Source organism: Vipera ursinii, assembly GCF_947247035.1.
Source record: "Vipera ursinii genome assembly, chromosome: 7".
NCBI classification, from domain to species: domain Eukaryota; kingdom Metazoa; phylum Chordata; class Lepidosauria; order Squamata; family Viperidae; genus Vipera; species Vipera ursinii.
This window is the reverse complement of record NC_139521.1, coordinates 50,082,066-50,109,882: the sequence shown is the minus strand read 5'-3', so window position 1 is coordinate 50,109,882 and position 27,817 is coordinate 50,082,066. Positions and strand designations below refer to the sequence as shown.

Here is a 27,817-nt window from a genome sequence, read left to right as displayed (position 1 = left end):
CTGCTAGAATTTTATGGTGGAAATCCAATTAATATTTGATGTCATATTTTCAGAATGTATATGTTGTCTTTCCAAGAATTCATTAATTTGTTACAAATGAATTATAATTATAGTTAACTGATTAAGCAATATATATTTACATAATTAATTGCAGACCCGATCAGAAATTTGTAATTAAATGAGGAATTAATTAAACAATCAGTATTTATAATAATGAAACTTTTATTATTGCTAATTGTAACCCAGTAATTCAGTTTTTTGTCGCATGAAATCAGAGAGCAGCACTGAAGAAATATTGTCAACATGTGTAGATGCACAGCATCTCATTATACATATACATGTAAATGTATAGAGAATAAATTAACCAATAAAATTATATTTATATTTACATGCATTTCTAATAATGGATTCAGGCTGCACAAAATGTTTGAAGGAATTCTTTTTTCCCTATTTATAAACTGCACGATCAGTCAGTTATATCTATAGTATGAGTTTCTTTTAGCCACTTATCCAATACATGGTTGAGAATACCTATAGTATTTAATGACTGTTACGTAAAAAGATATAAGTAAAACTCTTTGACTAAGTATGTCACAAACTGGTAGACTACATATAAATAAAAAATTGAAATATTTTGTAACAATATGCATTTATATTTTTTATCATTCCATATGCAGTTTATGTGAAAAAAACATCATCCTTGCTACAAGGTGTACAATGTCAGAATATTAATCCAATAAGGCACTCCAGATATATGGAACACATTATTGCTGTACAAGAGCATGCATTTCTACTTACTCAAATCTCCAGTTATCTTACATCTAGTTCATTGTTATTTTTTTCCCATCTTTGAAGATTTTCTCATCCAAAAATGCCCTCATATGCTTATGTGTTTTTTTATGCAACACATCTTACTGAAGGATTCTCTCCTATAATCCTTATCCATTCTTCTGTCTTTGCACTGCTTTCAGGCTTGTCACTGTTCAGTACTCAGTCCCATTCTGGCTTGTTTTGTCAATAGCCATTTATATGTTGCTAGAATAGTAGCAACCATTACATCTGACCTCCCTGTTTCATCAATTATGGATAGATTATTGGATGTGAACATCTGCAAAAGCTCACTGCTGAATTCACCTCCTGACGGGGATTAGATAAAGTATTAAACTGTTGTTTATTGTCAGGCCAAACATCTACTGAGAAGCCAGGGAATTCCAAGTCCAGCAGATTCCTATCAGCAAATACCAAAAATTGTTTACTATCGCTACTGTTTCCCACAAGATCTTTGGCATTTATTATTTACACTTATTACTAGTTGTTATAACATACTTGATAAAAGCTCTTGGCAGGTTAGCATTGTCACAGCTGCCAGGATGGAAGACATACATAAATTATGTTTGTTTTAAATATCCTCTACAGAATAACCGATTGTCTTCAGACTATTGCACTGGTTATAACTTAAAAATATATTCCCCACCATTTTGAATTTGAAAATATTCAATTATATTGTTGCTTTTCACTTAGAAAAGTATCTGCTAGAATTTGCTTTTATTTTTTAAAAATTAAAATAATTTTATCCGGAATATTAATATACATAGAAAGACCTACAGATTGCCACAACGGATCTTTATGAAGAAAAGGATATGTACCCATCCAAAGAAGGTGTATATTCCACATCAGAAGTTTACATAGATGCCAAATAACATGGGAGATAAGATGGAGCCTTTGGGGGCATTTGCCAAGAGATCAAGCCAATTAAGTGATTAAATCTCCTTTCTGGGGAAGCCTCCAGATAGATAATAGTCAAATGAATGCACTCCAGGCATGATGCATAGAACTCAAGATCCTGAGTTGCATCTAACAAGGCAGCCTTAGCATGAATTTTGAACTTCCTCAAAAATAAAAACTTTAGCACCTTCACAACCACTTCTAAGACATCACATAATAATCTTACAAAAAATCATAACATAATAAGTTTGCATCATTCCTTTAAGGTCAATTAAGCATTTCATATATAAAGGTAAAGGTAAAGGTTCCCCCGCACATGCGCGCTAGTCGTTTCCGACTCTAGGGGCTGGTGCTCATCTCCGTTTCAAAGCCGAAGAGCCAGCGCTTGTCCGAGGACGTCTCCGTGGTCATGTGGCCGGCATGACTAGACGCCAAAGGCGCACGGAACGCTGTTACCTTCCCACCGTAGTGGTCCCTATTTTTCTACTTGCATTTTTACGTGCTTTCGAACTGCTAGGTGAGCAGAAGCTGGGACAAGTAACAGGCGCTCACTCTGTTACGCGGCACTCGGGATTTGATCCACCAAACTGCCGACCTTCTGATCGACAAGCTCAGTGTCCTAACCCACTGAGCATATAGGGAACAGTATATTCATTACGAGACATTGTAATATGGCATGTGTATGTAACAAAGTGAAATAGCAGAATTCAGAAGTGGTAGAATGAATGCACAAAATGGAAAATGAATTTTGAGTTTGAAACAAAACACTGAGGCTAAAAAGTTGCATCAAACTGGTTTGAATTGATTGCAGTTCAACCCACAAATGCCAAGCTTACTTGGGCATCCCAAGTTCGGTCACAATTGTAAATTTCAAACATTTGTTACAGCCAAAACTCTGACTTACAAGAAGTTTCAACAGTTGCAAAACTTCAAATAAACACTACTTTATTAGTGAAACATTTGTCTCCTTATTAGTACAGGAGTTACTAGCAGTTACTACCTAGCACTGTTGCTCTTTCAGAGAAAAAGGTGTGCTACCTATCATGAATAGAATATTAGACTTTAAAATTCTATACTGTCAACAATTCCATAACTAAAAAATCACAAACAAAAATATTCTATTTTTGAACATTCTGAGATGGTATTAATACCTGCCTATCAGTTCTGGAACTTTTTTATTTAATTTGAGATGAGCACACAGAGAAACCTCATGTATGTCACATTAACATATACTGCATATTCTAGGAAGTGCATATCTTTATACTTTTGTAAATGATTAATCAGACAGTAGAGTTGTGAATGCATCTATAAAATATCCTGGCTTGGAAAGGGAGCATATCTTTCCACATGGCTTCATTTCATTGTATTAATAGCCTGTTAATAAACTTTACATCAGGGTGTCAAACTGTCAGCCCGCGGGCCAGATACATCACACCAAAACCACACCCACCCCATTGCCGGCAATGAGGGAAAAGTCACGATACATCGTGACACGTCAAGTGACATCACGAGTTTGACACCCGTGTTTTATATTTATCGCTCTCCTTAGGTTAAGCTTGTGTAGTATATGGCTTAATATTGGATTAAGAGTGGGTAGATCAAGAGTCATAATTTCACTAAATCACTGAGTTCACAGTGTGACCCTGACTCATATTGCACTATACCACAAACTGGGTATATTTTTGTGGCTTAGCGTGTTCTGGATAGAGAGATTCTTTACAGAAATCTATTTTGGTGTATATTTTACCTTATGTTGTTTGTTGGTATATTAGACAGATGCAAAGATACCACATTTTATTTATCATATATATATATATATATATATATATATATATTTGTTTTCTGAGGTTTTCGCGGGTGCCTGTAAGAATGATACCAGACCCAAACTCATGATAACATCACATGACATCACCACCACACAACTATTCAAAAAGCAAATCCGAACCCACAATGATAAAGAGGCACAACCACAAAACAGAAACCTAACTACAGCTGCAACATCAGCCACTTTAAACCCCTCCAAACCACATAATAAGCAAACTGACACCCACTATAAAAACATGGCACCACCACAAACACGAAGGCAAACAAAAACAGCACAACTCACCAGCTCAGGTCTAAGGCTGGCAGCTGAGACCAGCCCATCCACTCAAAACACACCCCCACCCAATCAGAACACCCCCACCATTCAGAACACACTCCCATCCAATCAGAACACACATAATCCCCACCCAATCAGCACACTTCCACTCACAGAACACACCCCCTCTGGCAGTTTAAAAAAGAAAAACAAACAGCCACATACTTCTCCCAGAAGAAGGAAGCAGAAACCACTAGCCTGATGATGACGGATGGGATTTCGTCGAAACGTTGCACCTACACCTTTAGTTCTACGCGGGGAAAAACCCGAAAAACCAAGGATCCATATATATATATATATATATATATATATATATATATATATATATATACCCAAATTTTAACATTTCCAGATACCAATAATTAAAACATGAGCTTTCTAAATCTGTAAACAAAGATCTAATTCTGTTTGTACTTGTGCCAAGTAAAATTCTATTTTTTACCTTTAATTTAAATTAACATTTAATCCAAATGTTAATATGCATTAGTTTCTTCTCCAAAAGGTGTACCTTAGCTAAATAAAATGGCACAGAACTACAGTATTTGATATACTTTCAAATATTTCCAATGTATTGACCAATATGCAACCAATAATGTTTCATTTGATATATTGCACAGTAGTTGAAAAGGTATATTTTGAATGGTTAATTTTAGAAAATATTTTTATTTATTTAAAAGATTTATATGGCCTCCCATCTTAAGCAATTCTGGGCAGCCACAATAAATTATGCTTTCTTATATAACTAAACAAATATTTGTTTTTTTATATTCCACTCTTATTATTTTTACAAATAGCTCAAGGTGGTGAACATACACCTTCCTTCTATTTTCCCTACAACAACAACCCTGTGAAGTAGGCTGAGAGAGAGTGACTGACCCAAAGTCACTCCAATGGCTTTTGTTGAAAGAAAAATCTTCTTCAGAGTCCAGTCCAAGCCAGGAATAAACAAAATGGAGACTGCTTTAGAAAGAAGGTTGTAGTTTATCAAAGAGCAGAGCCAGACAGAAATGTGGCTCTAGGAAAGCTGACCACATGGAGCAGGGAGTGGTGGGTTTTTATAGCTTCTTGGGCTTTTGTATTTGGAGTTGTTCCTGTGGCATGAACTTTGACCTGAGGTTCACTATGCCTTTCTGTATTCTGATAGTGGTGGGTTAATTCTATTATGTCCTAAAGGTCATATCCTCCTTCCTTGGGGCTGTGGCTGATGACTATGTCCTGTGTTGGATTTTTTGGGTGAGGGGTTCTTGATTCTAGGGATCTTTGTCTTTCTAATCTCATCAGCTCCAAGCTTCTTGGCTCCAGCCTTTCTGAAAGGATTATCACCTCTGCATTTTACAGACCTGGTTTTTGCTTGGGGCAAACAGACTTGGGAGGGGTTCTGCCTTTAAGATCCTTTGGGGAAATATAATATTCTGCCCTTTTAATATCCCCCCAAAATATTTCCTTCTCTAGGAGAGTGAGTGGGTGCTGACTTCCAATACTTTCATCATCATCATCATCATCATCATCATCATCATCATCATTATTATTATTATTATTATTATTATTATTATTATTATTATTATTATTATTATTAAATTTGTATACCGCCCTTCTCCCGAAGGACTCAGGGCGGTGAAGGTAGGATTAAGGTAGGACTAGAACTCACAGTCTCCTTTCTAGTCTTGTGCCAACCACTAGACTAGAACAAACTGGCTCTCAAATGTTAAGATAAACTGTATCAAAGTAAATATAGTTCAGGCTTTTCAAAGACAAGGTGCACCAACTGTGTTGTTTTTACTAAACTATGAAGTAGATTTCTTTTCAAGTCATATTTTGTTTTTATTTAGTTAGTTTTGTTTGAGTTAGGTGCCACGCAACTCCATAACAACTCTGGGCAGCTCCCACAATGCGGTACAAATAAATCAGTTAGGATCCAACCAATTAATAATTAACATGTACAAGAACTAATCCAACAAGGGATCCTATCCACCCTGCCTGAAAGAACAGTCTTTAGGGCATTCTGGAACATTATCAGGGTGGAAGCTTATGTGGATCTCAGCAAGGATCTCATTCCAGAGGACATGTGCTATGGCAGACTATTCCTCGGTCCTGAGAAATTGCACTATTTAAACAAAAAGACATGGAGCATGCCAAGGAAGAAATTGGGAGATAGAACCTGGCCTTATGCCAGCTTAACTATAAGCATTAATCAACTTGAATTGCACTCAGAAGCATACTGGCAACTAGTGCAGCTTGCAAAGCAGAGGTGACACAGGGGCATAGTGAGTGGCAGTATTCTGGACAAGTTGAAGCTTCCAAGTGATTTTTAAGGGCAGATGTATTGAAAGTATAATTGAGCTTCATTTATTTAATTGTACTAGTACATGAAATGAAATTGTTTTATAATACCAATCCTTTTAATTTATTCCATATCACTGCCTGCCAACACCTTTTCTAACTCTAAACAATAGCCTTGGAAGATGCAACCTTGCTTAGGAACTTTAGTCTCTGTATTTGCTACAGTCTGTTAGTAATTTTATTTTTAAAGCCTGTCTGATTTAAATTCATAAACTATATGCCAAGCTCAGAAAACTTCATGCTGTTTTGGACATTTTTTTCCCCTTGGCTTGCCTACAGAACCAAGCGGGGAGAGTGGGGAGAATAAAATGTGTGTTGCAGCTGTGGAGCTGCAAGGTCATCCACATGTTTGTTTTGGAAACTGAAGATTCTTTCTCAGAATAATTTTCTGGACCTTAATTGGGTAATGTGACCTGCACTGTCAGGGGGGAAAGGGAGTTGTTTTAATATACTGCTTTCGCACCAATTTAATCAGAGCTGACTTTCTATTTATTAGTGCCAGTATGCTATGCTCAATAAAGTCTGGCATTAGAGATGTCTCAGGTATGCTTGCTTTGTTGGGATCATCAGCCAGAACTTTAACACTACAAATGAAAACAGAAGTATCTTAATTGGTTAGTGATGATGAAATATGAAATCAATAGAAATAGAAATAATTTAAAGAGGATCTGAAATACACAGTATATTTTTATATATCCCAGTATACAGTTTCCTGTAAATTGGAAGTAATATTACACTTCGTTATTCTTCAAAATACATAATCATATAGCTTCTCCATTTTTCACTTACATTTTCTTGCTTCTTCTCATAGCAAAATTGGTGGATGGCATAATTGGTATTAGGAATCAATATGAATATGCATTTTCTCATATATGAAAACTTTCAAATATTAAACTAATAGTATAAAAATCTTCTAATACATTCACATATGATAACTAAATCAGGTTGTTAATATAAGTGTATTCTATGCAATCTTATACTCAGTTAACATTGCATAGGCCTACCAAAATTAGTGTAAATTAGTGTTCTTTATTATACAAACTCAAACAATATTGTGTTACATTGGTTCCTGAGCACTTGTTCTAAAAAGACTCTGCGCCAGATTGTCCAATCAGGGACCTTATCCAAGATGGTGTGCTGAGTGGTAGGGAATTTGTTCCTCCTGCCAATAAATAGTTGATTTTGCTGCCAAAGCGGGTTCTTTGGCAGCCATCTCTCTAGATCTGAATGGAAGCAGAGTGACCCAAGACAACCCTCAGATGACCGTGGAAGAGAAAACTTGAGGATTGCAATTCCCAGTAGGAATAGTTGGAGAGTCGGGCTCCATCTTTCCTCTTAGTTCTGTTTTTTTAAGCATGCCTGAGTTTAAATGCATAGTTTGAATTTTTCTTTTTTATATTGATTTTTCCTTTAAAAATTAATTGACTGATTGAAAGTTGATTTACTTTAATCCCTTGCTGGATTTTAACATGAATACTTTAATGTTTTGGGTTTTTTTACTATTTCACTCTGCTCTTCTGAATTACTTTCATTTTCTCCACATGGAAGTCAACAGAGATTTTCTGAGTAGTCCAAGTGACCTTTTTGATTTTCATTTACAGCAAATTTTCACTACAGCGATTTTGCATTTTCTTAACTTTTAAAAACCTCTGGTCTTAATTTGTTAATGCTTCATGGATTTTTTTCTTTTCCTGTCTTTTATTGTGAGAAATATTATCTCAACATTCTCTGTGACTACCTTATTACAACTCCTCTATCCTGGAAGAAAGGAACTGTTTACGTCTGGTTGTGAATACCCAGTTACAGGACTATATTAAAAATGCAAACATTGTACAAGCTTAAAGCTTTTAAATTATCTCAAGCTTCAAAAAAAGAATGCTTTTTAACCTACAAGTTCAAATTAAAACTTGGCAAAAAGTTTGATAAATAACAAAAGTTTTAAATCAGCCTAAAGAAGATAACCAGATACAAGTAACTGTACCCAAACCAAGCTCACAAATTTGATTTGGAGACTGCAGGTTCATTGGAGAAGGCTGAAAGGGATATGAATTCTACAGATTTAGAGTTTAGATAAATGAACTAGATTTTCTTAAAAAGATTGATGGTGATTAGGCAATGGATTTACTATATCTAACTGGAAAACAATTTGAACTGGAAAAATGGATTGATAACAGAGGTTTATAATTTTGAGGAATCACATACAATTGTGGGAAAGTTTTCAACCAAAATCTTAAGGAAAAGTTTTATTATTAAGAATCAAACTAGGATATTTGATTCTGGATGGATCAGAGATAATGATTGTAGCAGTGGTGGGATTCAAATATGTGAACAAATGGTTCTCTGTGGATTCCAGTTCCAGAAGTCTATTCTGGGCCTGGGCAACAAAAAATTACCTACCGGTTCTGCCGAAGTAGTGCGAACCGACTGAATCCCACCACTGGATTGTAGTGATTTATGGTAGATAAGAAACTGCTGTAGACTTTCTAGGAGTTAAATACAATGATATATTGTTAACAGAGGGCTTTGAAGTTTAACAGAAGGATAGAATCAAGATCACGTGAAATGTTAATATCACTTTACAATGCCTTGGTAAGACCATATTTGGAATACTGCATCCAGTTTTGCACAACATGATGTAAAAAAGATTTTGAGACTCTAGAAAGAGTACAGAGAAGAGCAACAAAGATGATTAGAGGACTGGAGAGTAAAACATGTTGCTGGAATTGGGTGTGTTTAGTTTAATGAAGAGAAGGACTAGGAGTGACATGATAGCTGTGTTCCAATATCTCACGGATTGCCACAAAGAAGAGGGAGTCAAGCTATTCTCCAAAGCACCTGAAGGCAGGACAAGAAGCAATGGATGGAAACTAATCAAAGAGACAAGCAACCTAAAATCAAGGAGAAATTTTCTGGCAGTTAGAACAATCAGTGTAGCAACCTGCCTCCAGAAGTTGTGAATGCTCCAACATTGAAGTTTTTAAGAAGAGACTGGACAACCATTTGTCTGAAATGGTATAGGGTTTCCTGCCTGAGGAGGGGGTTGGACTAGAAGACCTCAAAAGTCCAATTTAAACTCTATTGTTGTTGTTAACTTTGCTGTTGATTCACCTGTTAACTACTTTGCCTTTATATATGGTAGAGAGATGATGGGTCAAATTGGTTGCAAATAGAGGTAGACATTTACAAATTTGGGTCCTGTTTTGCAAGGGAGGGAAAACTGATATTGTTCCAATATATTTATTAGTATTTAATTAGGGAGATAATATGTGGACATGTGTTGTTGTCTTTTGTTTTTTAATGCATGTTTTTTACTTTTCTAATATTTTATCTCTTTTGTTTTTATAAAATTTCTTTTTCCTGTTTTTTGGAGTTTATATATTACCTTGATTTTCTGAATAAAATAAATTTTTTATTTAAGACAGATTGTCAAACCAGAATCTCTGAGCACTATAGTACACTGCTGAAGAAACTTTATAGTTGAAAATCGGAAAATTCCTAATATATTTTCTGTGCCACAGAACAGAGAGGGTAGATAGATGTGATATGTAATGTAATATTTTTACATTGTATTATTTAAGCAAGTATAAGCAGTTATAAATACTGAGGCAGAAATCTTAAGCCTGAGATCTTAATTGGGAGTGACCGACCAGGAAACAAATTTCAGATTGTGAATAGATTGATAAAAATGTCAGTCTCTATTCAGCTGCTGTGAAAAAGATGAATTCCATGCTAACAATCAAAAATGTCACAAATAATGATGTGGTCATACTTAGAACACTGTATATAGATTTGGTCAGTCACTTCTAAAAGGATGCAATAAAATTTAAAAGAGTGGAAAAATGTTAGCCAAATGTGGAGAAAAGCAATTTGATATTGGAAGAAGGAATGGATATGTGATCTTCATTCAAACAGATGTTTTCTAGCACAGGGTATAGCCCATCTGTCAAGGATGTTTTAATTTCTCTACAAATAACAAAGGGTTGAATTTGATGGGCTGAATGGCCTCTTTCAACATAAAGACATTATCAAATAATCTCGGAAGTCTGTTTGAAGATTATTCAGTTTATATTTGGTTTATGTGTATAAAAGAAAAAGGAACATAAAAGCAACATTTTGCCTATGTATCTCATACTAGAACCAGGGATGAAGGTAAATAGTGAAAGATTCAGGACTGATCAAAGAAGTACTTTCCATAAAGTATACTTAAATTTCAGAATTCATAACCACAAGATTACTTAAATTTATGAGGAAAGGGCAGCTAACTATTATCATAATGTATTAGTTCAGGCCAGAGGTAGAGCGAGAGAGTTAAAAACTATTTTAGAAAGGACAAAATACGGTAGTCAAAAACAGGCATTCATAAAGATGTCATAAAATATACTTTAAAGTAGAAAGTAAAGAGTATACAGAATGTGCATGTGTGTCTGTGTATTGCAGCTGGCAATTTCTACATTGGTTTTTATATAAGAGGAGGGAAATTCAAGCTTGAAGATGGTGCAGACAAATTTATGGATATTGATAAAAAAGAATGTTATCTGTAAGACAAAGACCCATAGCTCCAATGTTGGGTTGAAGCTGACCTCCATTTTGAAGTCTAACCTCTGGAAATACATATTTAATGCTAAGACAACATAAATACAATTTAGACCTACTATTGGATTAGAGTATTTAAAAAAAATAATCAGTGCTTCTTGTATCACCTCTGTCTATACTATAGATTTTTTTTATTTTATTCAATTGGAATGCCCTGTTTTAATCTTTGCTATAATTTCTTCATGCTACTAATATATTTCCACTGAAGCTTCCTCTGTAGAAGACAGATTAGCTGACATTTATGTATATGGACTTGAATTCATTTTATTTTAATCCAGACTGCCATCAAACATGTAAAATTAAATATCCTACTATTACACTGAGGGGGGAGATCATATTGACAATATATATGTTACTATATTCGAATCTCAGAAGGGTATGGCTGACTGATGAGAAAAATAAGTTTGAAATGATCATATTGGTCTCCCTTTATTCTTTGTTAGCAAGCCAAAAAAATTACACAAATATGAGCTGCCACTGCTGTGGCTACTGCCTGTAGATGGCCTTGGGCTAGGCTGAAACAGGAAATAAGATTTGTCCCATGTCTGGGACTAAGCAAGTGTATTCTGAATGCTTAACAAACATTATATATATATATATATATCTGTGTGTGTGTGTGTGTGTGTGTGTTAAGTGTTTTGAGCACCTCGTCGACCCAAATATGGGTGAAATCTTTAGCTTGAAATAGCTATATCAGTCTCCCTTTAATTCTTTGTCAGCAATCCAAATTTATATATATATATATATATATATATATATATATATATATATATATATATATATATATATATATATATAATATTTATATATTTTTTCCACAGAGTGCATATTCTAGATAATTCTCTTTTTATATTTTCACCAGCAGAATTAACCATCTGAAAAATATCTTTGTAAATACAAGGTGGAAATGTTGTTACCCTGTACCCTATTGCCTTGAAAAGATAATTCTGTTATTGCGAAGATAATTCTGTTATTTCAAAATATCCTGATGCATTCTGGCAAAGGTCATCCTAAGAGGAGGATTGATTTAAGGTAAAAGAATCACAAGATTAGAAAGGGGAAAAAATGTATGCACGATACAACATAAACTCAGGAATAATTACACTTACAGTAAAACCAAATATTATTTTAAATATGAATAATGATTACTGCACCAGACATTTACCTTCATAAAGAAATATTTTGATTAAAATTTTATAAAAACTTTAGATTTGCACTAGTACTTTTTATTCCACATGTATCTAAAATATAGATCCATGGAAAGAGAAAATCTTTAGATTTAGCGAAGTAGATGTTTCTTTCTAAACTTGAATAAAATTTGCAATAGCTTTATTCTTTTTCACTTTTAACAGGGATAATAAAATAAATTTAAACAGACAATTAGTACTAAACATTTTCTTTCAATTTACTGACAATTCCGATCACTTCAAAACATGCTAATCGAAACTAATTATGAGATACAGTTAATATCATTTTTTTTTAAAAAGTATACTGTATTATGATTATATTGTACATACCAAGAAGAGTGAATAGTGTGTGTGTGTGTGTGTGTGTGTGTGTGTGTGTGTGTGTGTGTGTGTAAAAACAGAGTATATAGTTTCTTATCTCTGGTCTAGTGGAGTATCTCTGTTGACCAAGTTGATTCTCAAACTACTCTAGTGGACACGGTGGAGATTTAGAGCCCTGCAAATGACCCATTCTTCTCTTGCTTTGTCAGGGAAATGCTATTTCAGGTTAGTGCCTATAGTACCATCCTTTAAGTTTGGCTTTTAATGTTTTTCACTCAATAAAAAAGCTTTTAAATTATCTCAAGCATCTCCATTTGGCAATACAATTATATAAAAGATACCTGTATTTGTTTTAATGGGCATCAAATAACATATGATAACTCAGTGGTAGCATGTCAGCTTAATATGAAAGTGGTCTTAGGAACAGTAGAACTATAGGGTTAGAAGAAGCTGTATAATAAATGAATGCTTCAAATATTATTAGATACTTCAATCACTTCACTTATTTATTCATTAATATAATTTCTATACTGCCCTAAATTCACAGCTCTGGACTATATATCATTCACAATTAAGGTTTTATCATCAACAGATCAGACTATTTTGAGATGTCAATTTCATATGTATTTTTTAATAAATCCGACCTGCCATTACTATAGTAATCTGTGGTGGGATATTATAAAAAAACAGTCTGTTTATTATTACAATGTATTCTAGATACCATTTATACTAAAATGTGCATATCATATATATGTCTAATATATACCTGCATTGTAACAAAAATGTCTTAAAGGCCAAAGTTGTAGAACAGAATGTCACTCTGCATATACTTCATGTTGGGAGGTATGAATCAAATCAATTTATTTTGAGATCCAGAAGAGTATGTTGCAATATTTCTAATTCTTATCTGTATTTTTATAAATGTCTTTTTGTTGGCTGAATGGTTCAAACTGACCATGCTATATATTAATATGAACCCCACTGCGCGGACAGGGTGTATATATTACTTGTATATGGCTTGTTTAGTAAATAAATAGTATTTGTGCTATAAATTAGTATAGCTGTAAATTAGAAACTAAAGAAACTCTTCATCTTATATGCAAAGCTACAGTAAAACTAACTATAATACGACTTAACATGTTCTATAGAGATTTACATTAAAAGTTGCAAATATTATTCCAACTGACCTGATTGAAATGCACTTTACCTTTTGCAGTGTTTATAGAAAAATTAACTATCAATATCTGAATGATTTATCTCCAGTTCTAATTGAGTTTACTTTGGCTGAAGATGCTTGTGGGTCACACAATTAATAAACCTGTTCATCCAGTCAGGCTTTATAGTTTGCGCATATTTCTCATGGTAGTCTTTTTAATCTCTTATTCCCCATTAAACTTGGAAACTGACATTCACTAATCTTTTATTAAAAATTTGCAAAAAAGGATTTCCAAAGATACTCTTTGGAGACCTGTGTAATAGATTGAATGAAAGTATCATGAAAAGTAGAAGAAAAATTGAAATGTCATTATATATACACATTTTGCTACTGCTCATTTAAATGCATGATTTTAAAAAGTAGGCCATGGAGATGATAGCAGTGTTTTAGATAAATTAAGATAAGTTTCACTACAGCAACTTTGCTTATAGAAGAGGTGATACCAGTTGACTGATTCCAAAATTGACAAAATATTTGTGTAAAGAAGTATATGTAGTATATCTGGATAAAACAACTTGTTTTAGGATCCAGTCTAGGCTGGTCACCAGGCCGAGATTTGGTCTTCCGAGCTTTCAGACTCAAGCTGGAGCCCATCCTCAGGGAACCTATCTCTAGCAATTTGTTTTCAATACTATTTTTCTTTTAAATGATCTACAACATATTGCAACTGATTATTTTGGACATAATTTGAAAACTTCTAATTGTAACTATTGCTGTAGCACTGCATATATGGATAAATATGATGTACTTGTAGGAGCCCGGTAAGAACAACCGTTGAAGTGCATAACTTGCTTATTAATCAGAAGCCGTTTGTTCACTTTCCTATAGGCTATTTAGTAATGCTTTTTTATTTAATTAAATGATATACAATATGCGTATGCATGATGCTTAGACTGAAGTGAAACTATTATAATAAAATCCTTAAATGAATATTTCCAAACATTATCAACCAAGCTACCTCTGTTTATTCCTCAGTATATTTATCAAAAAAGGGACGTGGTGGCTCAGTGGGTTAGGACACTGAGCTTGTCAATCAGAAGGTCGGCAGTTTGGGAGGTCGAATCCTGAGTGCCACATAACAGAGTGAGCGCCTGTTACTCGTCCCAGCTTCTGCCAACCTAGCAGTTCGAAAGCACGTAAAAATGCAAGTAGAAAAATAGGGACCACTACGGTGGGAAGGTAACAGCGTTCCGTGCGCCTTTGGCGTCTAGTCATGCCAGCCACATGACCATGGAGATGTCCTCGGACAAGCGATGGCTCTTCAGCTTTGAAACGGAGATGAACACCGGCCCCTGGAGTTGGAAATGACTAGCATGCATGTGCGGGGGAACCTTTACCTTTATATTTATCAAAGCAGAAAAAACTGTTTTATCTTCTTTTCTTTTATAGAAGTTAAATACTTATCTGAATATATCCAAACAACTGGAAGATTATGTTGGATTAGGGAGAGCATATCAAACAGTAGCTCGGGTCCTTTTAAGGTAGGTTGGCATATTCTTGTCTTGCTATCATTTTAATTTAATTCAGCTGTGGAAATTGTAAGACATACTTGCTTTGTATGACAGCAGGTTATATTGCTTCCCATTTGGAAGGAAGGAAGCAGTGAAACCCAGAAATGCAAAGGGAAACTATGGGTGGTAGTTCTGATAAATCTTTGCTTCTGGAATAATTGAATCATGCACAACCATTTGCTGATTAGACAATACTAATCATTCTCCCAGAAAAGCTGACTAAAATGGTGCAAATCTTCAGCAATGAACTTTACAGAGGCTCAGTGGACAGACTCCTTGGGGACTCTGTAGAGTTCTCAGAGCCTTTAATTATGAGTTAATTTTTCGCTGCACAACTACAGTTCTTTTATGCTGCATAACCTAAAAAATCTGTCATTTACTATTAATATGCTGCAAGCATTTTATTACACTTTCACAGAATTAATTTTAAGGTGGTTGATATAATAATTGTCATTACCACTTAAATTGTAAAAAAAGTTTTCTCTCTTTTATTGCTTTTTATTTTTAATTCATACCTGTTTACCCTCGTACTGTGCAAATGCATGATTCATTTCAGAGCAGTACACAAGTACTATTGAAATTAATGAAGTTGATACAGTATCATATAATTGCACATAGTGTATATGTTTATGTGAATTAAACTTTTAAATTATGGAGATTTGGGTTTTAAATTGCAATAGATGTCCAGCTGCCAGTTTCGACAGACTGCATTTTTTTGAACATGTGCCAAATTGAACTGAATTTCCTAGTTCTAAAGTCCCGTATGACCTCCTGATTCTTTATCAAAGGATCTAGGACTTAATGATAGATATAATTCTACTGTCATTATTTGGCTCCTGCAATCCCCCCAGCCTTCCAAGATTTTAGGATAATTACAAATGCAATAGTTCAAAAATATAGAAACTTCCTGGATTCAAATGTTTGGGTTATACCAATTTATGCATATAAACTTCTGATTTATTATACATAAAGCAGTACAATAGGATATTCAATGACTAAAATAGATTTTGTACATTCTTTTTTTCCAGGTTTTTCATAAATATTGATTGGATTGAAAAGTATTTCATATGAATGCTTCATAGGTTGAAGCATTTATATTAAATAATTTCAATATTATAATACTCCAAAAATATTATATTTTGCTTAATTATAAATTAATTAATTATTCATAATTACATTGTGCATATAAAGATGGTCCATCTTAACAATATAGAGGTCACACAGAAGAACTTTCTACAGATTTATTTTCAGTGTAAAAGTATATATTGTGTTTTTCAACATATTCTATTTTTTTTTTAAAAAAATACTAGTTTTATTCTCAAAACTTACAATTAATTCTAATCACAGCATCGTAATGTTGGCCGAATGTATTTTTTTTTTTCTTGTGGAGAATAACTTTTGCATTCTAATATAAGTTTGTATTTCACTGAAAATATGGTTTCACTGACTTAAGATTTTGTTTATCTCTAAATTTAATATAAAATAAAAGTGTTGTTTTAAATTCTAGATATAGGCAGATTATTGTTTAATGCTATTTATTTGCAGAGTTTGATTCCTCCATTATTGTATTTCAGACTTCTTCAATCTTATTTTAATTTTGTAGCAGAGTTTTACGCTCATGGCAGAAGTAAAACTCTGTAGAAGCATATTTTCTTTTGGTTATTATTCTCATTAATTCCTTTCCCCCTTTTTATTTTCCATTTGCTTTATTGAAATTGAATGGTATAGTAGCATCCTTATTTTTTATAAATGAAATGTGAATCTAACTGGGCAATCTCAAAAACTATCCAAATATCCTCAAAAACATTTCTATTAATTCATTGCATTAAGAAAACCTTTATTCATTTTCTCCTGTCACTGGTTCCATTTGATTTATTACTTTCAGCCATCCAACCCATAAACATGGTGGCACAATCAACAACCCCCTTGGTAGCTGTTTCATCTCTGTTCTATTTGATTTCTTCACTCTGAGTAAATGATTAAGATTTCATGCATTGGTTCAACCAAAATCTATGTTCACTCAACCACATCCTTTATTGATTACTTCTACTGCAAACAGTAGGCCAAGTGTGATATACATAATTGGACAGTTGTCAGGGGATATGGGTGTTAACGGTCCTGTTTTCCCAATTGGAAACTGGAATCACCTTGATACACAAATATTCTGCACAGTTTCATTCTCATTCTTTGGACCGAAGAGTACTTTCCTCAGAATATATGTTTTTAACTCTCTAAGGCCTGGTTGAATGAATCTAGTGATTATACCATATAATATGTTGTTCAAGTTGCACCTGTGCACTGCATATAGAAAACTAGAAAAACTGGAATTAATATTTGTATAACATTTTAACCTTGTCCTTTAACTTCTATGAATCAGTTCAGTTCTTCTGTGTGGAAATGTTTGATTTCTTCCTCTTTGAAAGAAAAAAGAGCTTTCAAAATGTGGCTCTTCTTTAAACTTTAGAAACCCTTTGACATGCAGCAAATGTTTGCAGGCATTTTGTATCCTGATAATATCTGATGGCCTTTTCAAAAACGTAATAAAATAACACCAAATCAATACATTTTATTGCAAAATTTTCAAATATTAGTTTTAACCTCATACAATTTTTAAGCTACAGTTCAAAAATGTAAATTAGTAGAATTTACTTTTAGTTACGGATAGCATTATATCTATAACTAAGTTAGCTACTGCATTAGTTTGGTTCACCTTCATCATGTGAACATATTACAAAACAGTATTAGTCTCGCAGAGACTTATGTTTGCATGTAAGATTCAAGCATGCCACTGATATTTTGCTCTACAAATTATACATGTTTATTTTTGTATCTACTGTTTTCCTCCTATATTTTAAATTAAAAAATCCTTTGCAATTATAAATAGATATTTTTTTATTATTTATTATATTATTATAGAAGTTGTGGTTTATTCATAGCTTCACATTTTAGTATCTATGTACATTAGGCACTTAGGTTCAAGGCAAGTATTGAAATCATGTTTATTCACAAACAGGTTTGGCTAGATTGCATTACTGATAGGAAAAGCGTTGTTAATGTAGCTTTCTTTATCAAAAACATGGAAAAATTTTACCAGTGTTCATTTTCCAACATTAAGGTTAGATTTGGGAATGATCTCAGGATGGGTATTTTAAAATGATTATTGGTGATGATGCACTTACAAGTCAGAGCAACTATGGTATGTAGTGTAAGTTTATAATTAAAAAGCAGTCATTATATCTTGAAAGAATCTATCCTATAGCAGTTGCTGTAGTTTATCATTTTCCTCTATATTGACTCATGCTTAAATTCTATAACTTTTAAAAACAAGGTTACATACACAGATTGTTTGGTGGATGTTGGTTATATTCTTGTATAATATAATGAATTTCTTCAATGAAAATCAAGTTTCTTTGTCCTTAGTCAGGGGAAAAAAGGTGAAGCTATTAGATACTTGGAAATGTTCATGGATATTGCCAAGAAAGTTCAGCTGAGCCAAAGTCTTGTGGATGCATGTATATTCCTCGGAAACATTTACAATGAAAGTGTAAGTTTTAATTTAATAACATATATACTATTACATCAGAAACAGCATTAATATATATGTGATGTTAAACATTTTACAACCATGTATCTGCAATCTGAATATACTGTTGCTGTATTTTCTGACTGATTTTTTACTGCATTGTAATAACAAATCCTACATATTTTTAAATATTTCAGTTTTATGACATTTGGTTAAAAATTGGCTCAATATTTAAAAGTGCAGTATTAAGTAACAATAAATAAATAAATAAATAAATAAATAAATAAATAAATAAATAAATAAATAATAAAACAAATTCAAGTTGAGCATTTGTGTCTGTGGTCATGTCTGTGATCTTGGAAAATCAATACTGTGAACAATCATATTCAATATATCTATCCAAAACAATAGTTTTGCAGATGAGAAAACTTATTAGAAAACTTATGTTGACAAAATAAGATTTTACCTAGTTTATAGATATTTTTCCAAATGTATTTTTGTTACATTAATTGTTTAATTAGGGCAATTTTCAACATTTTTTAGTTCCCCGGATCCAATGAAATAGCTATTTTCGTTGTCCAATATTTTACAATAACATGAACTGAAGGATATTATATTATGTTTGCCTATGTGCTTAAGAAGTATAAATATTAAGACCACAGCAGGATTTATTATGAAGAACCGTTGAACAATTTTCCATTTTTTTTCAGTGAAAAGTGTTGACTAATTGGACTTTGCCACAAAGCTTAGTATTGTGCTATGTTTACAACCACTAACACAATATAGAAAGTTTGTGATTTATTCCATCCCATTTTTAACGGAGCATAATATCCATGTTTTATCTTCCTAGTCAATTCTTTTATCACTGGTCAAAATCAACTTAATCGTTACTCTAGTCTATGCCACACAAAAATAACTGAGATTAATTGAATTAAGTAGCCTAATTATCCTCCATTTTTTTAGTTTTTTCAATTTTCAAGAGAAATTGTGCTAATGTGTGTAGAAAGATGAGATTGATGTACAATTAAATCAAGTATATATTAGCATACATTAGTGATATTACTTTATATAAGAATAGAATAACAATAACAGAGTTGGAAGGGAACTTGGAGAACTTCCTAGTCCAACCCACTGCTCAGGCAGGAAACCCTAAACCATTTGAGACAAATGGTTGTCCGATCGCTTAAAAACATCCAGCACCCACAATTTCTGGAAGCCACCAGGTCCACAGATTAACTGTTGTAACTGTCAGGAAATTTCTCCTTAATTCTAAATTGGTTCTCGCCTTGATTAGTTTTCGTCCATTGCTTCTTGTCCTGGTTTCAGGTGCTTTGGAGAATAGATTGACCCCTCTTCCTTGTGGCAGCTCCTCAGATATTGGATTATTGCCTATCATGTCACTCCTAGTCCTTCTTTTCATTAAACCATACGTACCCAATTCCTGCAACATTTCTTCATGTTTTAGCCTCCAGTCCCCTAATCATCTTTGTTGTTCTTCTCTGCATTCTTTCTAGAGTTTCAACATCTATTTACATTGTGGTGACCAAAACTGGATACAATATTCCAAGTGTGGTTTTACCAAGGCATTATAATTACCAAGGCATGATAATACCAAAGCATTATAAAGTGGTATATAGTGTGGTAAAACGCTGGGATTGTGGAGGGATGATCTTATCTGTGTTTTATTGTGAGACTGAAATAAGCCGGAGATTTACTATCTAGAATATAAAAACTTTTAGTTCCCACAGGCTTTTTCCATTTGAAATTACTTACACTGTTGTGTTTAATTGCTGGCTTGAATAGTAATTTAATAATGTTTTATTTATTGTAATTTTACTCTTTTATATTTATAATACTTGAACTATATTCTGTATTCTCTCTACTTTATTATATTACAACTATATAAATATAAATAAAATTCTGCAGGAATAGATTTATTTATTCAGATTAGAGTTAATTTTTCCAATGACTTTGGGGCAATATATATGTTTCTTTTCTTCCTACATGCATTGTAGTCTTTTAGCAAATCTTGACATAGGTTCGACAGAAAGGGTATGATTAGTCTAAGCCATCACTGATCAGTTGACATTTGAACCAACTCCATTCATGGCCAGCACTCTAACTTCTATTAAGAGCATTCTTCCCTTCCCTTCCCTCCTCTCCTCCTCTCTTCCTTCTCTTCCTCCTCTCCTTCTTTCCTCTTTTCCTCTGCCCTTACTTTCCCTTCCCTTCCTCTTCCCTCCCTTCCCTTTGCTTCCTACCCCATCCCATCCCATCCTACCCCATCCCATCCCATTCTTTTCCGAAGGACACGTGATATTTAAATGATGCTCTGGCAGCCCATTCTCAAGACAGTAATGATGAGATTTAATTCAGTTTTAATTTCATATTTCTTTCCTCACCCCCAGCCATTGCAATTCTTTATCTGAGTCATTGTAGAAACAGTTTGGAAGCTGCAGGTGATAATCTGGAATGTTGAAGTATATTTCTTTTTTTCTAGGGGAATTACAGCAAGGCCTGTGAATATTTCATTCAGGCTTTTGAAGCAGCAAATGCTCTCTCCGATTTGGCCCTCATGAATGAAATAAAGGTATATTGTGGCATTGGAACAGCTCATAGCTTGATGTTGAAAGCTAACACTCATATAGAAGCTGCAGATTCCATCAATCTCAAGTGCCTGCTGGACTGGAAAGAAAATAGAAGTGATATGTTCAATGACCCTTTTACTGTGGGTAAGATACACATTATGAAACACATTAGTGTTGTATTGTCCTTATGGTTAAGTCATTTTTGCACAGTTTTATTAAATTATTTGCAGAGTTAAACCAATTGGTATATCCATGTCTTTATGGAGGTAGGGTATACTACTATGAAATTTTTAAACATATATTTAGTTTTTCTAAATATATTGCTCGCAGTTTGTATCTTTTAACTCAGCATTCTTTAACAAAATAGTATGCTACCATTTTCAGCTTAAACTTCCTTATATTGGCTCATTTTTAGTCCAAATGTTTTATATGATAGATGGGAGAATTTTAAATGAGCATGGAAAAGAAAGTGTAACTATTTTTTCTTTCTGATAATAAATAAATTAATTTAAAAACATTGTAATTTTAAATCTAGAAAAAATAACTGATGTTATATTGGAAGGAAATAACAAATTCGTTAAGTTATTGTGATCTTTCAATACAGCATTTTCATTACAGTACAATGCAATACAGAAAAGGTAGTCCTTGACTTACGACCACAATTAAGTCCAAAATTTATATTGCTAAGTGAGAAATTTGTTAAGTGAATTTCGCCCCATTTTATGACTTTTCTTTCCACATTTGTTAACTGAATCACTGCTGTTGCTAAATTAGTAACATGGTTTCCCCATTATCATAATCATAATAGTACAGTTGGAAGGGACCTTGGAGGTCATCTAGTCCAACCCCCTGCTCAGGCAGGAAACCCTATACCATTTCAGACAAATGGCTGTCCAGTCTCTTCTTAAAAACTTCCAGTGTGGAGCATTCACAGCTTCTGGAGGCAGGTTGTTCCACCGGTTAATTGTTCTAACTGTAAGGAAGTTTCTCTTTAGTTCTAGGTTGCTTCTCTCCTTGACTAGTTTCCATCCGTTGCTTCTTGTCCTGCCTTCGGGTGCTTTGGACAACAGCTTGACTCACTCTTCTTTGTGGCAACCCCTGAGATATTGGAAGTTTGCTATCATGTCCCCCCTCGTCCTTCTCTTCATTAAACTAGACATACCCAATTCCAGCAGCTGTTCCTTTTATGTTTTAGCCTCCAGACCTTTAATCATCTTTGTTGTAAAAGGTGATCACATGACCCCAGAACATTGCAACCATCATATATGTGAGTCAGTTGTCAAGCGTCTGAATGTAAATCATGTGACCATGGGGATGCTATAATGGATCTAAGTGTGAAAAATGGTCATAGGTCACTTTTTCAGTGCCGTTGTAACTTTGAATGGTCACTAAATAAACTGTTTTAAGTCAAGGACTACCTGTACATTTTCAATACCTCAATACATATTTTTTTGATTGGTTAATGTAATTTACAATTGAAACAACTCTAGTATTCATGGATTTGCAGTATCCTATTGGAAGAAAGAAGTAATATAAATTTTATCTCATCAGTTCTTGAAAAAGAGGAGGTAGCATTGTTCTCCTATATGCCAGAATCTATTGCAACATATTTGGCATAATGTGCTAGAAACAGTTTGTAGAAATTAGTATCAGGCTACCTTCTTACTATCCTGAAATTCTTTTTTATTTTATTGTTATTTTTTAGATATTTTTATCCCACCTTTATTGCTTTATAAGTAACTTGAGGGGGGGCAAACATACATAGCACTTGTTCCTCCTCCTGTGAGGTGGGTTAGGCTCAGAGAGTGAGTGGCCCAAAGTTACTCAGCCAGCAAATGTCTTAAGATTAGAACTCACAGTCTCCTAGTTTCTAGGTCAATATCTTAACCAGTGCTCCAAACTGGCTCTTTTAACAAGGTGTTTTGTGACTTTGCAAGAATTTAAGGGACGCGGTGGCTCAGTGGGTTAGAATGCTGAGCTTGTCGATCAGATGGTCAGCAGTTTGGCAGGTCGAATCCCAAGTGCCGCATAACAGAGTGAGCGCCTGTTACTCGTCCCAGCTTCTGCCAACCTAGCAGTTCGAAAGCACGTAAAGATGCAAGTACAAAAATAGGGACCACTACGGTGGAAAGGTAACAGCGTTCCATGCGCCTTTGGCATCTACTCATGCCGGCCACATGACCACAGAGACGTCCTCGGACAAGCGCTGGCTCTTCGGCTTTGAAACAGAGATGAGCAACCGGCCCTTAGAGTCAGAAACGACTAGCACGCATGTGCGGGGGGAACCTTTACCTTTAAGAATTTAAAGGTAGGTCTTCTACAATGTAAAAACTTCAGATTCATAAAAATAAAGTTTCATATGGGTTTTAACTCCCAAAGCACAAATTGGTAATACTTCTAAATTTTTAAAAAAATGAATTCAGTGTTGGTGTGATAACAGATCAGATGTCTTAATAAAAAAAAACACTATAGGCATCTGGAAGAAGCTACATTGATACCAGTGTGCATCATGACTTCATCACACAAATGATGAAAATTATGTTATTTTGTATGATGACATGATTATAGCAGTAATACCATCACCTGCCCCTCCCTTGCTTAAAACTCTAAAGATTGAGATATCCTTTACTGGGATCATGCGTTCATTAGCTTTTTGTAAATGTATTCATCTGGCATAATATTACTTTTGTCTTAGGTTTTGGGATGTAGAAACCATTGTTATTACCAACATTGCAGCTGCCAGAAAGTGTTCAATGGTGGGGTTGCTGTAAAAAATCTGTTAAATTCTTATGACATATTTAAAAAAAATATTTTAAAGTGATCATTGTTGCAGTATATACTTTAGCTTTGGATTATGGCCATTGCATATGTCCACTAATTACTTTTCTGATAAATAAGATTAATGATTGAACTTGATGTTGCTTCAGTGAAAGAGCTTCCTTAACCAAGCATAGTTTTAAGTGGTTAAATAGGAAAATGATATCATTTTCCAGTAACTCGTAACATTCTCCTTTTTGCTAAAAAGCAAAGCAAGCAACTCACTTTATGTTTTAGTTCATTTATATGCTTTATATATATATGAATATATGTATTTATGTATTTTATAAAGTTTGTCAAATTTTAATTCTATGGGAGTCATGGGTCCTGGATTTTAGATGCATTTTATAAATCAGTCTATGTCAGATATCCTGGTTCAAAAATAGTTGCCTTGCAAATGCCCTGTTTCTGCAGTTATAGGTTACACACAGACAAACAGGAAAGCTTTAGTAGTATACTGTACACGTAGTTTGGGGGCTATAGGGCACATTAACCAGTGTGAAAATAAAATTGAAGTGAATTGCAAGGAAATATTTTCATTAAATATTTTCTCACAACTGATTTTCCTTTTCATTTTTTTATTTTTATCTAGACCAGGGGTGTCAAACTCAATTTCATTGAGGGCCACATCAGCATTGCGGTTGCCCTCAGGGGGCCGGGTGGGTGTGGCCTGGGTGGGTGTGGCCTACTGGGTGGGCGTGGCTAAAGTGTGTATGGCCTACTGGGTGGGCATGGCCAGCTCTACATCGTTCGCATTAAGGGTGCCTATGGGGGGCCTGGGCAGGAGTGGGACAGATCTGAGGGTCTCTGGCAGGAGGAGGGTCTCTGGGCCAGGGCCAAGGCAGTGGGGGCCGTTCCCTCACTGTTTCCAGGATGGCTTCAGGGGCCGCATGAAACCACTTCGCGGGCCGGATCTGGCCCCCGGGCCTTGTGTTTGACATGTCTGATCTAGACATACTGTGGTTCTTCCCATTCACTCTGAAAATGAAAAAAATATATACTGGAGTTCTGGGGAAAGTATGGCAAACTGAGAAAGCTCGGTGAAAGTGTAGCCAATGATCACAATAAAAACCAAGGAACCTCTGAGTACGCTGGTTCCTTTAAACTCTCCAGATAAAAAGATGATAGGAAGTCATCCACATATGCGTCAGATGGCTATTCCTTGCAAGGCGACTGAAGGACAGCAGTTTCCCTTGAGTGCCAGGACACAATGGGATTAGCCAGCTTGCTCATAATCCTAGCAGAGACTTTTAAAAGAAATAAAATTTGTAAACTTTCTAATAGCTTTTGGAAATTACTCATTAATTACTTCTAAGCTAAGACCTTCAGAATGATATATCTGAAATCATATTCTACTCTATTTTCTCTTCCTTCTTTAACTTTAATTTGTATTAGAGTTTATTATTATAATCAAAATCCTTAACAAAAATTGTATATGAAATGAAAGAAAATATACTCAAGATACTGCTGCTACTGAAAACGGGGTGGGTTGGGGTGGTGTTCTGATAGTCCAGCAAAGTAAAGCACAATTTTATATTCAGAGGCATTGTTTGTACTCTTATTATTTCACTATGTGTTTAACTATTACTAATTATTAGCCTGACATTTTGTACTTCCTTCCTATAAAAAAATTAGTTATTCTCATTTTAATTATAATATATGCCCTCTTTGCTACTTTCTTATGAACATCAAAACATCACCTATACCTTTTTATACCTTGTAATTAAATACTTTATCTTTTTAGCTGAACATACATTTTTAAAATTCTTTCATCTGTTTTATGCTTCATTTATAATTTCATCTTTACATGGTAGAACATTAGTACATTTCTTTAGTAGTTTGGTGCCCTCTGAATCTGTTGGCAATGAATACTAAAGAAAGGACGAAATGAAAACAACCTTTTATCCGCATGTCTTTCTGAGAAGCATGTATTTATTTATTTGTGTGTAAAGTCTAATAATCCACAGGGAAAATGAATTATTAGGGAAAGATAATCCAGAAGGAAAGTGAGGAATGACTCATGGGCATTTTCTGCTATTCCCTCTTTCTTTCTCTTTATATTTCTTATACGTATTCCTTCCCCCACTCTTTGGCAAAAAACAAGTCAATTATCATTTCTTCTCCTATACAAATTACTTTCATCTCCGTAATATCTTCTGAATAGGAAGATTCAACTATTCAACATTTTCTTTTCCTTTTTCTATTCAACAAGGAGGGATCTGCTTCTTTCATCCATGATGGAAAATGTAAGAACATTCATTAGAAAGAAATGTTTAGATGAAATGCATGGAACTTACTCATTTGGGCAGAGCAGGAATAAGCTCATTCAAACAATTGGGCTAGCCTTTCTGTACTTTCAATTTGTAGGATTTCCACACTGTAAGTTTAACCTATCAATAATTGGTGAAATGGCTGATCTATGTGCAAAGAGTACAGGCACTAAGAGATGTCCGGAAGCAACTATAGAGGATTCAAACATAGATCTATAGAAACATCTGAATTGGCCCAACATTTTAGACAGATTATATTGTCTAATTACAAGGGACGCGGTGGCTCAGTGGGTTAGGACACTGAGTTTGTCGATCAGGTCGGCAGTTTGGCGGGTTGAATCTCGAGTGCCACGTAACAGAGTGAGCGCCTGTTAGTCGTCCCAGCTTCTGCCACAGTTTGAAAGCACGTAAAAATGCAAGTAGAAAAATAGGGACCACTACGGTGGGAAGGTAACAGTGCTCCGTGCGCCTTTGGCATCTAGTCATGCCAGCCACATGACCACGGAGACGTCCTTGGACGAGCGCTGGCTCTTCGGCTTTGAAACGGAGATGAGCAACGGCCCCTAGAGTTGGAAACGACTAGCATGCATGTGGGGGGGGGGAAACTTTACTTTTACTATTGTCTAATTATTATTGGTAAGCCTGTTTATTAAAGTGATATCCATGCCTAAAGATTCTAATGTCCTCATTTATTTCAAAAAAATCAGTCTAAAATGACTTACAACATTTTTGAAGAAAAAAGGGACTAGAACACAATGTTGTGAACTATGCTTTCCGAGAATATGGCCATCACCTTACATCTATGAAATAATAAATATTCTGCTACTGCCCACTAGGCCACCTCCAAACCCTAAACCAGTTTCTTCCTGGTATTTCAATCCTAGACCACATTGGGTGATATTTAATATTTAATGATGCCTGTGTGTTGGAGTGAATGCACAATGCACACATATATTTTATTTATGTCTCTTTTATTATATAAAAATTATATTGGATGAACCAAAACAACTGAGCTGGTTGTCTAAAATGTGATCTCCCCAAAGGCCTTGTTAAGAAAATGTAAATTTAGGGGATATCTTTTTAAATTCAAGTCACCTGGACCAACAAATAGCTGAGATATCTTACAATTACCTACCTACTAATTTCTTTATGGTTACAGTAAAATATGTGTACGCATATGTTTATAAAAAATTGCTGGTTCCCTTTCTTTCATCACTTCACACTAAGCATGAGACATCACACTTTTCATTTCCTGTATTGTTAAACTCTGAAGGGAGTGAAGTTATTAGCTGTTGCTATTATGCATAGTTCATCAATAAACTAATTGCAAAAGAATTGCTAATAATTAATATAAAAAGCAACAGGTCAGTTTTGATCTCCTGCAAAGAATTAAACCAAAATTTAAAAATGTAAATGAAAAATGTAGCTGATCTGTAAATAAACTTTATATTTCTTACATTATAGTACATAGTTGATATAAATGAGTGCCTAATTTGATAAAAGAATGTTCCCACAAAATCAATGTTAGCACTCTCATACAACGTAAATTAAAATGAATTTTTCTGTGATAAACATTGGGTGATTTG

The 27,817-nt window shown here is 34.3% G+C and overlaps 1 protein-coding gene across 1 annotated transcript in view; it reads left to right on the top strand.

The window, feature by feature from the left end:
- TTC29 (tetratricopeptide repeat domain 29) overlaps positions 1-27,817 on the top strand; it is a gene marked incomplete at its 5' end in the record, with an annotated part of 98,212 nt that overhangs the window by 46,202 nt on the left and 24,193 nt on the right. Inside the window, 3 exons of the mRNA XM_083367783.1 lie at positions 14,912-15,003; positions 18,454-18,577; positions 21,057-21,288. Of these exons, the coding sequence (XP_083223909.1) occupies positions 14,912-15,003; positions 18,454-18,577; positions 21,057-21,288 (448 nt within the window). The remainder of the gene's footprint in view (positions 1-14,911; positions 15,004-18,453; positions 18,578-21,056; positions 21,289-27,817) is intronic.